We start from the raw sequence: 15,432 nt of genomic DNA on the forward strand, positions 1-15,432 counted from the left end.
CACACAGAGTGATCAAGTGGAACATGATGTTTCACCACAAACAATAGGTTTCGTATTCCATAATTACATTTTACTTCCACTCTTCCAGTTTTGGAAAATACAACAAGTTACGTTCACATGACCTTCTGAACAATAACACATTCGGTCTTGGTGCATCAAATGAATTTGCGTGTTGAACAAGTTCAAGAGGCAAGATATAAAGCAATGAATATAGAGGAAACCATGGTGTTTAAACATTCGGAATGCACGAATTTCGTGCACAACCTGTATAGTTGAAACAGACTTAAAGGGACCGCCCAACAGATTTCCCTTTTTGGTAAATTGACAAAATTGAAAAAAAGGTTTTTCAGATTCGCAAATTTTCGTTTTAGTTATGATATTTTTGAGAAAATAGTAATACTGACCATTTACCATGCTTTTAAATATCTATTATATGCATCTTTTGATGATTTGAAAACCTGAAAATTATTAAGAGTCGTGCGACGCGAAACGATTGAATAATTTGGAAAGTTCTGTTGTTGTCGTTTTCTTTTGGGATACTACGAGTATTGCTTATTACATAATGGGGGTATTTAACAGATTGTTTTACTACTTCTGCCTGATATACATTTCGTTGATCTGACATTTGTACTTAATGATGCTTGATTGATGTCAAAATTGAATTTATCGTAGAATTTGTATACTTGTGTCATTTCACCGTGCCTCAAAAAAGTAGCAACGCTGTTGCTCTGGTGTGATTTAACCACTAGGTCATGCTGTCGAAAGCTTATCAAATTATTATTTTATGTTATTGCTTTGTAATATGAATTACACGCTGCTATGAGTTTAATGTGTATGATCATTCACGCGTGTGTTTTGGGATACATTCTTGGCTATGTATTCGGTAAGGCTAGCCATAATGGTTTGCATTGACATCCGAAGGCAATGAACCATGTTTTATGGATTGTTTTGTGTTTGCTGTTTGTGTTGAATTTATTGTTCTCTATCGTATACTAGGCTATTTGTTTAATGCCTTAAACATAATGATACTGGAGGTTAACAACCATTAATCTCCTTATAATGTCTTTGGGCTATATTGGGCATTCATAACCTGACACTTAACATGACAAACAAAATGTTTATCACTTAGAACAAATATGTTGAACACCTTTGATTTGGTGAGACTGATCCAGTTTGTACACATCAATTTAAGCATTCATTTTAAAATTTTCAGATTAACTAAAAAAATTTAAAATAAAATAATGTTCGTATTACCAATGAGGAAATGTTTTTACATAAAAATCTGTATGTTCAAAACTGTTGTATAGACAAATTGAAAGATAACGGTCAAGGAAACTTGACCCACCAATAAGAAAGATGTGAACCAATTAAACTGTATACAGAATCAAAGAAAGTGTACGTGTGATAAAGTGGCACATGATGTTTCACCACAAACAAACGGTTTCGTATCTCATAATGACATTTTACTTCCCCTTTTCCAGTTTCGGCCACAAAGTGTGATTATATTGTACCAGAACAAGTCGGCATGTGTTTCTCTTTAAGCTTCTGTCTAACGCTCACTATCCCAGTTTGAATTAAATTTGTATATTATGAAGAACTATGTAAGCAGAAAATATTAACCCTTATACGTTTATAATTTGCACACGTTTTTCTTGCGGTTGTAAACCAAACAATATAAGAAAAATAAATTGTAAACATTATTAAGATTTAAATGCATCATACAACAAGTTACGTTCACATGACCTTCTAAACGATAACAAATTCGGTCTTGGTGCATCAAATGAAAATTGCATGTTGAACAACAAGTTTAAGAAGCTGTATTTAAAAGCGTTATGATAATCAACAGGATACTACGGTGGCACTAAGGTGATATCACCGCTCCAAAAACAAAACAGTCGGGTAAAAAACAAAAATCAGGGTAACACAAAATAAGTCGGTTTTCACGAGTTAATTTTTTTGGTACTCGGCAAAACAGAACTTGTGTTTTCCCAATTTTTTAGGGGGAGCGGAAAACACAAGTCATGTTTTCCCGTCTGCAAAAAAAAGACGGGAAAACAGAGCTCGTGTTTTTCGCTCCAAAAAAAATGACGGGAAATCAGAACTTGATTAACTTAGTTATATATAAAACTGTTTGTCTTAATGTGTCCCATCATAAACATGAGAACATACTCGTTTTAGTGTTAGTTTATCATAAATCATATATCACAAGCGCGTGTTAGATATCGGATCAACATAACAATAAATGACACTAAAGAAGCTAAACGGTATACGGATAGAAAAGCTTGCTCTTATTCGTTAAGAATCAAATATTACACTGTTAGTCTTCTAATGGGATAAGTATCGGATATCTATTGTGACAATTTTTGGTAACGTTTTTAAGAATAATAGTATACAACGAAGTTTTGTCCATATCTATCTAGATATTGTTTAACTATCAGCAATTTATCTACAGAAATGTGTCAAACACACAAGGTGTAAGAAAGATCACTAATATGTTCGATCCACTTAATAAGCTCTACTGCTGACAGCCTCCGAAAACGGAAATATAATCCGATTGAAGATATGTACGAGGATACGTTTAAATGCAGCCACACTGCACAAATCAAACTATTGTTGTATTGAATATTAAAAACATTGAAACTTAAGAAACTAAATCAGGGCAGAAATGTTTGTTCTAATTCAATATTTGTATAACGAAACACCACCAAAAAACATAAAATGGAGATTACATCTAGTTCACTGATCTCGCACTGCAGAATTGTATGTGTTATTGACTCGATACAAATTCATATGATTAAACAAATCGGACAAGTGTCTTCAAATATATGTGTATATGTTTATCTAATGTGATCAATATGTGAACTTTTCAAATAGACCGTAGGTTATGTCACTTGGCAGCAATTAATAATTTTGCTCTTGCGTGTAGCTAAATTAGAATAACGAAAAACAAATCAACAACTTAGAAACATTCTAGGGCTGATAATGCGTTTTATTATCTTCTACGTGGTGTAGTATTGATAAAAGATTGCATTTGCAATCTCTGCTTTGTATTATATTGGATATTTCAATAAATTTATCAGTAGCTTTATCATATGTCTCATTCAATAAAGAGGTTAACGTATCTTAATACTGTCCATTGATTTTACATCAAAGTCGCATGATTTCATCTCATCTTCGCCTATGGTTCCTCTGAACAGCTCACTCAACGCGTCTCGGTCCTGTGCGAGCGGAACTGCATCTGCATCAAGGTCTCGCCGCCAAGTGTTTCTAGGCCGCCCTTTATTGCAATCCCCGTGGTGGTTCCAGATGTCTTGTTGTATTTGACGCAAGCACGCGATGGGTGTAGCCTATCTATCACCAAGGTCTCTGAAGGATGTCTTCGTCAATGGGCTTCAGTGTTGGTCTTCCCCATAATTCTTCGTTGGTGAATTTGTCTACCCAATGGATCTCGAAATCATCCTAAGACAGATGTTAATAAACACCTGGATTTACTTTATGGTTGTGACGATGGTTCTCCAGGTTTCTGCTCCATAGAGACGTATTAGCCGCACGATGGTATTGAATAGCCTGATCTTAGTGGTGATGATGTCCGCGCTGGATTTCCAGATGTTATTCGGCGTATGGAAGACTGTGCTTTACCAATTCGAGCTTCGACGTCTGCATCCTGTTCCTCCCTCTCCGTCAAGGATGATACCGATATAAGGAAAGCTGTCCATCTCATCCAGCACCTCGCTTAGTCTGTGAATGGTGTGTCATTAGATGCGTCTATCTTGAACATTTTATTTTCGCTATCCGCTACCATGTTGGTCTTTTCCTGCTTATATTGTACGGTGTGTCAACGAAGAGCCAGATCATCGGAAAAGACAAGGTCGTCTAACTGTTTCCAGGGTGTTCACTGGATTCCGTTCTGCTCTTGGTCCGTCGAAGTCTTCATGGCCCAGTGTAAGGCAAGCAGAAGCAGAAAAGTAATGTGTCTTCCATAAACGATTCTCAAGGACATCCTTTTGAATGACTTTCTGGTGATATCGGTGATATTTTTATCGCTCCCAATAGTCTGAGTAGTCTCCAGAGCGACTAAAGTTCAATGCTGTCGGACGCCTTCTGATAGTCGATGAATTGGACTCACAGAGGCGAATGTTACGCTAGGAAATGTTACAGAATGTTGAACAGGGTTGCGATCTGATCCTTGGAAGATCTCTCCTTTCGGAGGCAAGCTTTGATCATCACAGATACACAGATGGAAAACATGTTACAAGAGTCACATGATCTACGACCGAATATAAACACGTTATACGTTCAAAGATTTTCTAGGTCATTGTTTCGAATAGCAACAGGATAAATATTACAAATACGACGATTGTACACTTTACATCCGTGTCTGTGTTTGTTTCATCTGACCACGCAATAAAATAAGGATTGTGGAAATATCTTTCTTCTATGTGAAGTCTACTAAAGTCATTGTTTTAGGTTTAAACAGTGTTGATTGTTGAGTGTACGATATAATTTGACATACACTTGAACATAATGGAGTTTGAACACGATAAGAAACCTTGAATGATTTTTATCTAAAAAGATGACAGTCACAATCAAAATAACTTACTTAAATTATTTTCCCTTTCTTGTGTTTTCTTTTCTTAACCTTGTGAGTACACTACTTCCAATACAAACATGTATAATAAAAAGAACCGAGAATTAAGTACCGGAACGTATAAAGTTGTACCATATGCACGGATACAGAATCAGAGGCCAAAAAACTTTAATATTGCAATTCACGTTGGTATTCAACAAAACATGTTCATTTTAGAATTTTTCAGAAATTAAGGAATACATGTATAAGATGAATATAAAAAAATCACTCAGAATTATTGAATCAATGGATTTGATTTAAGCTAATGATATTCATCCTATTACAAACGTAATGGGTTAGAAATCGACGGCGTGCTATCTTCTCAATCGGCATGACACTAGAGACCAGACCAGAACGGAACATGCAATATATATAAAGACAGACTGACTTATATGTTTACATACAGTATTGAAATATGCGATTAATATAAAAACAAATGGCTCTAAAACTGTATATAGTGCACATATAAAAACGAAATATCACAGAAACATGCAGTGATAAATGACTGCTAACATTTAACGTATTGTGCGAAAACGTAGTTCCCTTTTGTTAGGATAATACTTATGTTTACATGTTTGACATTTAAATTATAGAATTTTACACCTGACATAAAATAATTGTCGGTATGTTTCAGTTGACGTATTCCATATAAAACAACCGGTCGTATATAATACCCAACGGTTTACCATTCCATTAATTAGCTCACTCATTTAAATATATCATTTACGAAATAAATCTCTTATATAATAAATAATATATTTCTATTTAATATTGGCTTCAATAAGACTAAGATAGTTAACGTTTAAGACTTCTGTTTTAGTGCTTTATTAAAAAAAGAGCTTCATAAAACCATAGACACTATCGTTTGAAAGTAGTACTTGCAAGGAGAAATGTGTGCAACAAGTATACATAAAACAGTATAAGTAAGTGTTACATACAAAAGTGTAAAACGGGTTAATAATAAATGCAACAGCAACGACCTGACACGCATATTAAGGTCCGTTTACATATGACAAGATGGTTATGCACCATTGTACTTCATCACGATGAACCAGCTCTAAACAAACATTTAAGCAATACAGAAGGATTTGGATTAAAATGTGTTGTGATTTGACCATCTATTTTATGTGGACATTAATTCGTTAATTACATTTTACTTGAATGTTATTATGTGTTTTTTATGCCCCCGGTAGGGTGGCATATAGCAGTTGAACTGTTCGTCAGTCAGTCAGTATGTCAATCTGTCCGTCTGTCCAAAAACTTTAAAGGGATCTTTTCACGGTTTGGTAAATTGACAAAATTGAAAACTGTTGTTTCAGATTCGCAAATTTTCGGTTTAGTTATGGTATTTGTGAGAAAATAGTATTACTGAACATTTGCCATGGTCTAATATAGCAAATATATGCATCTTTTGACGATTTAAAAACCTAAAAATTATAAAGCGTTGCAACGCGAAACGATTGAATAATTTGGAAAGTTCTGTTGTTGTCGTTTAAATTTGAGAAACTACGAAGATTGCTTATATAAGGTATACAATACGCAGCTTATGTGTGCTTGGCAGGATAGCTCAGTTGGCCAATGCGTTTTAACTTCAGGATTCCGGGGGTCTCTGGTTCGAGCCCTGCTGCATGCTACTTTTTTTCCCCCTTTTTTATTTTATTTTTGATTTTTTACTGGAGCTTTTAAAATGTAATGTTTACATTTATCAATATAAAGCATTTAATGACAAACTTCAAACATGCCGAAATCTGTGAAAAGGCCCCTTTAATGGTCATAACTTTTTCAATATTTAACGTCGCAATTTGATATTTGGCATGCATGTGCATCTCATAGAGCTGCACATTTTGAGTGGTGATAGGTCAAGGTCAATGTTATCCTTCAAGGTCAAATGTCTAATATATGGCGTCTGTCCGTCCGTCCGAAAACTTTAAAATTGGCCATAACTTTTTCACTATTGAAGATTGCAGCTTGATATTTGGCATGCATCTGTATCTCCTTGAGCTAAAGATTTTGAGTGGTGAAAGGTGAAGGTCAAGGTCATCCTTCAAGGTCAAATGTCACATATTTCGTCCGTCCGAAAACTTTAACATTGGCCATAACTATTTAAATATTGAAGATAACAACTTGATATTTGATCAAGGTCATTGTCAGCCTTCAAGGTAAAAGGTCAAAAAAAAATTAATTCATTTCTGCTTTCAATATCTTACTTCTCATGGAGCTGCACATTTTGAGTGGTGAAAGGTCAAGTTCATCCTTCAAAGTCAAAGGTCAAATATATGGCTACAAAGTGGCCCATTAGGGGGCATTGTGTTTCTGGCAAACACATCTCGTGTTTCTTTTTTGTATACATATATTTTGCCAGTATAATATAGCTTACAATATTTTTGATACAACGTATTATCTAAGTTTCGTTTAACACATTGCATTTTGAACATAAGTATTCAATTATCATAAATTAATTGTTTGACTTTAAAGTGTTGTGACTGATTGTCCGACTTCAGAAGGGTTGACCTCGCAATCTTCATCACTAAAGTCAGACCAGAATTCGTCTTCCTCAAACTCGCCACATTGAACATCATCATAAACGTTATGGTAAATGTTTTCCGAAACATTTTTCTCTGCATTGTACGGTGCTTCTTTCTAAAACCACAAGAGTATAACCTCATTTAAGATAAATTAAGACTAATTACGATTTTATAGCGACACATTTTGTTTGATTACGTTGAAATATAATGAAAGGCACTCGTGTTTAAAGTTTTTGTTAAACGACAATACTAACGAACTGAACGTTTGAACAAGGAATTATAAATACCCCATAAGAGTATGGAGAGCTGTATATTGTTGCATCATCCGCCGAAGGATGAGGTAATTCTGAAAGGCATTAAAGCACAATTTAAACCTGTTCACATTAATTCTTAGGAACACATATAATACCTTTATGAATTTAAGTTAGGTGGCAAGTATACATTGGGTCATTGTCATTTTGCAATGTTTATTAATAACTTACTAATTTAGTGTTAGATAGAGACACGTTTATTTACAGAAGCTTAGAAAACCAGCCTTGTTGATTGGGTAGTGATCGTGTTTCAGTGCGGAGCAATTTATTTTGCAAATAAACAAAATAAAATGGACATAGTGTCTAGAAACACCAATAAACGTGTTGTGACGCCATGTAAATAAACACAATGACGTCATTTTGTCGCGTTTAAAAACACTGCTTTTACTCATTTCGAAAATGCACGACTGTTTATGTGTCACACTAGGCCGGGAAAAGGTTGTATTATAAATTAAAAACAGTACCTGGAATAATTAGGGAAACTTGGTACAAGAAAGAATCGCCAGCAGGAATATACATTGGGTTCTCAACGACCTCATCTAATGTTCAAAAACAAACACACATGATTAATAATTATGCGGTGTGACATAATCGTAATTTAAATATTAAAATTAAAGTGGTAAAAAATAAACGAGTCACACAAATTTTGTTTTAAAGTACCAAACTGATTGTTTTCGCATATACCAAATACAAAACACGCACACGAATTTAAGAACTAATTAAAAAAAATGTTAATAAACAATCTTATAAATTTTCCACTTGTGATACACATGTGATGACGCAGGACTATATAGAGGAATTACAATCCGTTCGTACGAAATATGTATACTTTATATATTTCATTACCACCAGTGATTTTGAACCGAAACATAACTAATTGCATTCATACCACAAAATACTTAAGGACAATTAACGTCATTTACTCTCATAAGAACGGTTATGATATTTTAACGAATTGCAAATAATTAACTTTAGAACGATGCTTGAACGAGCAAATTTAATCAGTCAGCCTTGGTCAAAACTTACCCCTGTCCGCTTTGATTTTGATAACTCCGCTATGATGACGACATTTGAACTTGTAAACCACAAATGCCACAACAATACAGACCAACAAACCAATACCGCCGCCAGCAAGTGAATACGTCAGTGCTGAAACAACATTGCAAAACACGTATTGCAGAAGAGCTTTGTTAATGTTATCCATCCGCTTGTATTTTATTTATTTATTTAACACTTGACAATGTCCTGTACATAACTGAGCAATACAATCAACACAACATTAAACATTTGAAGGACCAACTAAAAGCATTGGGGTTTAAACTTATTGAAAGTCATGAAAATCTCAGCAAATGTGTTTTACCAGCCCTATAAATTTTCTGGTCATATATGATTAATACAACAGCCTGCTTGTTAATCGATGATAACATAAACGACAAGATGTTCAACATCATTAAGTGTTTGTAGAAACAATATTTAATATGTCCTTCACCTTCACAAAATAACATCACATTGTTTTACTAAAACAGCGTCTACATGTTACTTAGCATACATTTTTTTTCGAGTACCGCAGGTGTAAAGTATATCGACACAGTTGTGGAATTCCCTAATTCATTGCTGGCATATGTAATTGCAGTGTAGTTTATGTTGGAATCTAACCCAGTCAATGTGCACGAAAAGGTATAGTTTGTGGGAACATCACTTATCGCATCTACTTTGATCCATTCCGAAGCGTGTATGTTTTTGTAAAGGAGTATTATTGACTGTGAGATGCCACCGCTATAGCCTGCAGTCGTTGTTAGAATGACGGAATGCGGAGCTGTGCTTTCATAAAACAACAGCGGTGCTTCGGGCTTATCTGATGCGACAAAGACTACATAACCAAATATGGAAGTAATCAGTTCAAAGACAATATATTTCTTTTCAGGATAAGGTTAGTAAAACGAAAGCAATGCCAATTAGGGATGATATTCGTTGGTTGTATGTGTTTATAATAGTAGTTACAAGTTGTTAAAAATCATTTTTTTAGTTACAATATTGACGATTTTCGTCATCGTCGCAAATAAGATCACATTGTTTTACTAAAACAGCGTCTACATGTTATTTAGCTTACATGATTTTTCGAGTACCGCAAGTGTGAAGTATATCGACACAGTTGTGGAATTCCCTAATTCGTTGCTAGCATATGTCATTGCACTGTAGTTCATATTGGAATCTAACCCAGTTAATGTGCACGAAAAGGTATAGTTTGTGGGAACATCACTTATCGCATCTACTTTGATCCATTCCGAAGCGTGTATGTTTTTGTAAAGGAGTATTATTGACTGTGAGATGCCACCGCTATAGCCTGCAGTCGTTGTTAGAATGACGGAATGCGGAGCTGTGCTTTCATAAAACAACAGCGGTGCTTCAGGCTTATCTGAAGCGACAAAAAATACATAACCAAATATGGAAGTACGCAGTTCAAAGACAATTTCTTTGTTTTCAGGTTAAGGTTAGTAAAACGAAAGGAATGCCAATTATGGATGATTTTCGTTGGTTGTATGTGTTTATGATGGTAGTTCTAGACTTATCCTGAAAACAAATAAACTAAATCCGTTTTAAATATTTAGGTATCATGAGAATATTGAACTAACGTAATGTGTACCTTTGATCACGACGAGGAACGTCTGATTCCATGCGTTACCAACACCATTTTGCACAGTCAACACATATCGCCCAATATCATGCTGAATGAAATCTGAAATCGTTAGATACGACGTTAAATCAACTATTGAGACGTTAAAGTGCCCTTCATCAACAAGTGGGAAGCATTGTAAATGTCCATTCGATTCTTCAACATCACATTTCTTCCAAACATAGTCTGAAGGTTGTGGTTCTGGATACGCAATCACTGTGAAGTTCAGTATAACAATTGAATGTAGGGTAGTCGTGAAGTTGAGCTCTGAAGGCATGTTTGAAGCAGGTCGCGGGGAGCCTTAAAGAAAACCATCGACATACACAAATGGGATATAGATAAAAACTTTCACAATTAAGGGTGATTTTAAACATGACTTTACTTAATATATCATTAAGATCGTACATACAAGTTGTATAATTATAATGTGCATGTATATTAATGTATATGGCAACTTAAAAAACAAAATCATACATTTAACGACAACGTCGATGTCTTTAGATTTTGACTCTTCTTCGTTTATGATATTCCTGGCATAGCACGAGTATTTGCCCGTGTGTGTGCATGTCATGTTTTCCGTATATCTGAGAGAAACCGCATTTCGTTGCTTTTGTACACGATTGGTGTTCTTTATTTGTATCTTTGGACTAGGGTTTCCCGTGGCATTACATCTGAAGGTCACGCTTTCTTTCTCATTTACAACGATAGAGTCACTGTGTCTCACAGCCTCAAAGGTAATAACACTCGCCGGATCTACAGTGTTATTCGGAAAAAAGTTTGTTTAATGAAACATGGACTGACACTATATGAATCTAATAATTTTCAATAAACAAACTTTGCTTCATGTCTGCTTATCTTCGTACCGTACAAAAAGGTTAACAAATAAAAAAACGTGTATATGTACATATTGTTTATCAGACTTATGTCAAGGTTATGCTATTGACATAAAAATATGTCGCCGTCTGTAAAAAGGAGGTTTCATGCATTTGCGTTAACTGTCGTCCTAGATAAGCCTGTGGTTAGAAGAGACCTTCTGTAAACGAAAAACGAAACATATCATTAAAGTGGACAGTGTCGTCCCTGTTAAGCCTCTGCAGCCTGCACAGGTTATTCTGATACGTCACTACAAGCATATGTAGTTAACCCCTTTCTCAAAGAGCGTAGCCAAAATTTAAAGAAAAGGCAAGTAGATTTCAAATAAAATGAGTCATCTTCTGAACTTGTATAAATACAATCGAGCTTAATTTAAGGTGTATATATTATACATAAATTAAAGCAAACTGTTTTGACATTTGTCGTTTATGTGTTTGCTTACTATTTAATATATACAAACATCTACACTGTTTGAATTGCTACATACCAAAGTTAAACATATATTAATCTGTATTAGTGCACTAAGCGCATATCGGGCTTTGGTCATAGAAACTAAATGTTGTATTAAAAATCATTATGTAAATAGCAATATTAATATAGTAGCAGTAAATTCAAAACATATTTATTTAATCTTCGTCCCATTTACAAAATACAGAAATAAATCATGCAATTATTTTAGATTAACATGAATCACTTACATTCAACATTTAAATGGAATGAATGTTCAGAGTCACCGCTGCTGAAATTCTTAAATGAATCCGTGATCGAATATCGTAATTTGCATGTATAATTGCCAGATTGCTCCCTTCTGACATCTGTCCAGTATATTGTGTTGTTGCTCTCTGACCACTTGTCGTCTCCTTGCCTCACCCACGTGACCACCGTGTTCATGTTTTGCTGTGTACATGTTACGTTGAACGAATCGTTCTCCTTGACATCATACGTGTCATTGAAAGCAAACGTTGGCTTATCTGGAAACATAAGTAAACCATAGTTTATCTTTATTAATTAAAGAAATATTAATGTCGACATCATCTAAGCAACAATCATATTGCATCCGTGTTAGTCTTATCAGATTGACATGATGACGAAGAAATGTCATTAAGGTAGTCTTGGATTCTGAAATTTAAGTGATAATACTTTTTCGTCAATAGTAAAGCAAATAGTAAATCTACAATGGAATGTTGATTAAGAAATAACTTACGTAAAACATTCAGATTTAGATGTGTGCACTCCAACCCATGCTCCGGAACACCAACTGCTGGTATCATGTGGTTCTTGGCGCAGCAGGTGATTGTCGTGTTGTGTAATGCGCCAACTTTACGGATTTGCAATACGACATGTTCTGTCGTACTATTCAACAGTTTCCAATCAATCTGAGGTGATGGTTTTCCTGAACTAGTACAGTAAAAGTCATAGTCTTTTCCCTCGATGATGTTGATACTCTTTAGAATGTGATTACCGCTGTAACTTATGGTAGGTGCCGTTGGTGGTGCTAATACATAATTATGTTAAAATATAAATAGTTATTATACATGTGTTATAATAAAAATATACGTTTCCAACACAGATGCATAACAATATATTGTCAAACAAAACTTATAAAATAAAGTAGGTAATAAAAATACTTTCCTTTCAAAAAGTACAAATATAAATAAATCTTACTGAGAATTTCCAAATTTAGATCACTTTCGTTTTTCCCATATCGCTCGTTGTTGTCTGAGGCTTTCATTTGATTTTCCAATGTACATGTGAATATTCCATCGCTATTGCGGCTAATGTTCGTAAAGTTAAGCCAAGCCCCATTTGTTTGTGAACGTTTATTGTACCAAGTTACTGCGGCCAAGGGGTTGCTGTTTCCGCAGCACTCTACGGAGATGTTTTTTCCTTCTATTATATTTACAGTGGTATAGTTCATGTATTGTACTCCTACTTTGAAAATGGGTTTGTCTGGTCCATCTGAAAACCCGTGCAATTTATAAAATTGACATCTATTGTTACGCACTTTGTACATTTCTGTGCAGGCGTTTTAAACAATTTAACTGTATGACAAAATGTACAAGTTTTGTTTTTCGTAGCACAGAATTGCATGCAGCAAATTGATTGCTAAATCAATATTTCTAGCTAGATGGCTTGCTTAGCTGACCAATAACACGAAGGTATACTTACATAACACTTGTAGTCGTGTCTTCTCTGAATAAAAATGGCGTTCACCCTCTATTGTATGTACTGAACAGTAAAGGTTCCAATCATGGTGTTTTCTTTCAGGAAAAAAACTAAGGGTACTGTTGACGCCCTTTGTTGGTGATGCCTGGGTTTTGGTTAGCGCGTTAGAGCTATCACGTGTATGACCATTTTCAAGGGACCACGTGAACCATGCCACAGCAGCGTCTGTACGTTGACACGTGATATTAAAAGCTGACCCAGCAATAACAGTGCACACTCTCTGGCACGGAGTCAGTGTAAGCACAACGCCATCTGACGAACTTATAAAGACACCTTCAAAAGACAATTATTAAAACTTAGTTAAAATTTGATTTTAACATGACAATTTACAAATTAAACACATTGAGTTTTGTGTATAATTATTGTAATGTTGATTGTACTAAACTGTTTATTACCTATTTTATATGTTTTGATTTCGTGAATAATTTTTAACGAGGTTAAGTGTCAACCTATCTTTTGCCTTGATCATTTAAATGCCACTGCTGCAGCGTTATTTCTTTGCCGACGGAAGTCCGTCCATACTTAAGGAAGAGGTGAAGGAGGAAGGATATAGTCGTAAGGCAGACAAATTGCCGGGTGTGGACAACTTTCTTTCCGAGATGTTTAATCAAGGAGGAGAGGCAATTACTTCAACAATGACGACACTATTCCAAAATATATGACAGGAAAACGAGTTGCCAAAGGAGTGGACCAAGTCATTTGTAAACCCCCTACTGAAGAAGGGCAACCTCAAATTGTGCAAGAATAACCGCACCATTAGCCTTATCAGTCAGCCTAGCAAAGTCATGCTACGCATCATCCTCAATCGTCTGAATAGTAAGCTTGAGGAACTGCTTTCAAAAGAGCAATCTGGATTAAGAACTGAGCGGAGCACAGTGGAAGAGATCATTAACTGAAATCTTAATTGAGAAACATCTGCAACATCAACGTCAGCTCCAAAAATTCATCGACTTAAAACAAGTTTTGCTCGCGTGTGGCCTGATGGCTAATGGTCTGGTATGAGAGGAATCAACACTGACGAAGGGCTAGTTCAAATCATCCAAGAACTCTACGGAAACGATAGCAGCGCATTACTTCTTAATGGAAAGCAGGGGGGGGGGGGGGGCATTTTCAGGATATCAGTGGGCGTCCGTCATGGATGTATGCTACCGTCCTGTTTAACCTTTTCCTTGAGAAGATAATGCAGGATTATGTCCGAGAAGAGTGTTCTATATATCATACACAGAGCAAAAACCTACGAGTATATTAGGAACATGACTGCAACACTTGTTGGTCCACAAGAACCCCTACTGGCGACCGTCAAACGACAAATATGGTTTTGTTTGGACACGTCACCAGGCTTAAATGTCTGTGCAAGATTGTCCTCTATGATCATGCTAGAGGGAGGTCGACGTCCTGCGGCAAGATCGATCAAGGGTATGCTGATGATTATGATGCTATTGATTTGTTTTGTTGTGTCTGTTTATATAATATGTTGACATCGAAGGTATCAAAATGTTTATGTCCTGCTGGCATAAGTAAAGTTTATTGTAGTTTACATTTTAGTCTTTTGTTTTAGATAGAATTTATAGCCAAATGTTCTTCTTGCAGTTCTAAGTGTTGCAATCTTGAATGCAAAAATCAATTTAAGTGTTTAAACTTGTGTTTATCTAAAATTGTCATTGAAATGCCCCTGTAATTGAATACAAATTGTTAATATCAAGCATAAAAAGATGAATATTTCCAAAAAATAAATTATGGACATTGCTTTAGGATCAGTAAATATTAATAGTTTTTACACATCCTGACGTTTTGTTTATGAAGCGTAACGTAAAGATGTAACACATGTTTATTTAATTAGTTTCACCTTTTATCCAAATAAAGAATACACAAAAAATAATTCCAAACATTATGAACACATTTTTTGTTTGTTTATCTGACGTTCCCAAAACTTTTTAACAGTACTGAAATAATGACTAAATGACATTCATATATCTTTTCCTTATTCCGGTGATTGTTAGTATCATTACAAGGAATTAATTTAATGCATCAGATAAATTGAAGTAACACGATGAAAAGCCTCGTTTTAAACACTCGTATTCGTTAAGACATGGAACTTGATATTTTGTGGTTGTTGTCGGTCGGGAGTTTTTTAAATGGAAAAGTTTATATCGATGATCATAATGTATCGACTAATGTTAACATTAAGTCGCTGAT

The 15,432-nt window shown here is 35.1% G+C and overlaps 1 protein-coding gene across 2 annotated transcripts; it reads right to left on the bottom strand.

Annotated features, from left to right (window-relative positions):
- Nucleotides 1-5,436: 5,436 nt before the first annotated feature.
- On the bottom strand, nt 5,437-15,223 carry LOC127850070 (hemicentin-2-like). Of its 2 annotated transcripts, XM_052382815.1 has the most exons (13): nt 15,083-15,223; nt 13,180-13,509; nt 12,676-12,969; nt 12,215-12,505; nt 11,709-11,981; nt 10,612-10,890; nt 10,108-10,437; nt 9,574-9,879; nt 9,013-9,318; nt 8,490-8,612; nt 7,928-8,002; nt 7,440-7,498; nt 5,437-7,267 (listed from the first exon to the last, which is right to left on the bottom strand). In XM_052382815.1, exons 1-13 carry the CDS (start codon nt 15,123-15,125, stop codon nt 7,097-7,099), a joined length of 2,880 nt encoding a protein of 959 aa, XP_052238775.1. In that variant the 5' UTR covers nt 15,126-15,223; the 3' UTR covers nt 5,437-7,096. The 2 variants fall into 2 exon arrangements, with proteins under 2 accessions (XP_052238775.1, XP_052238776.1); XM_052382816.1 differs by lacking the exon at nt 9,013-9,318.
- Nucleotides 15,224-15,432: the final 209 nt, after the last annotated feature.

Source organism: Dreissena polymorpha, chromosome 11 (genome assembly GCF_020536995.1).
Source record: "Dreissena polymorpha isolate Duluth1 chromosome 11, UMN_Dpol_1.0, whole genome shotgun sequence".
NCBI classification, from domain to species: Eukaryota; Metazoa; Mollusca; class Bivalvia; order Myida; family Dreissenidae; genus Dreissena; species Dreissena polymorpha.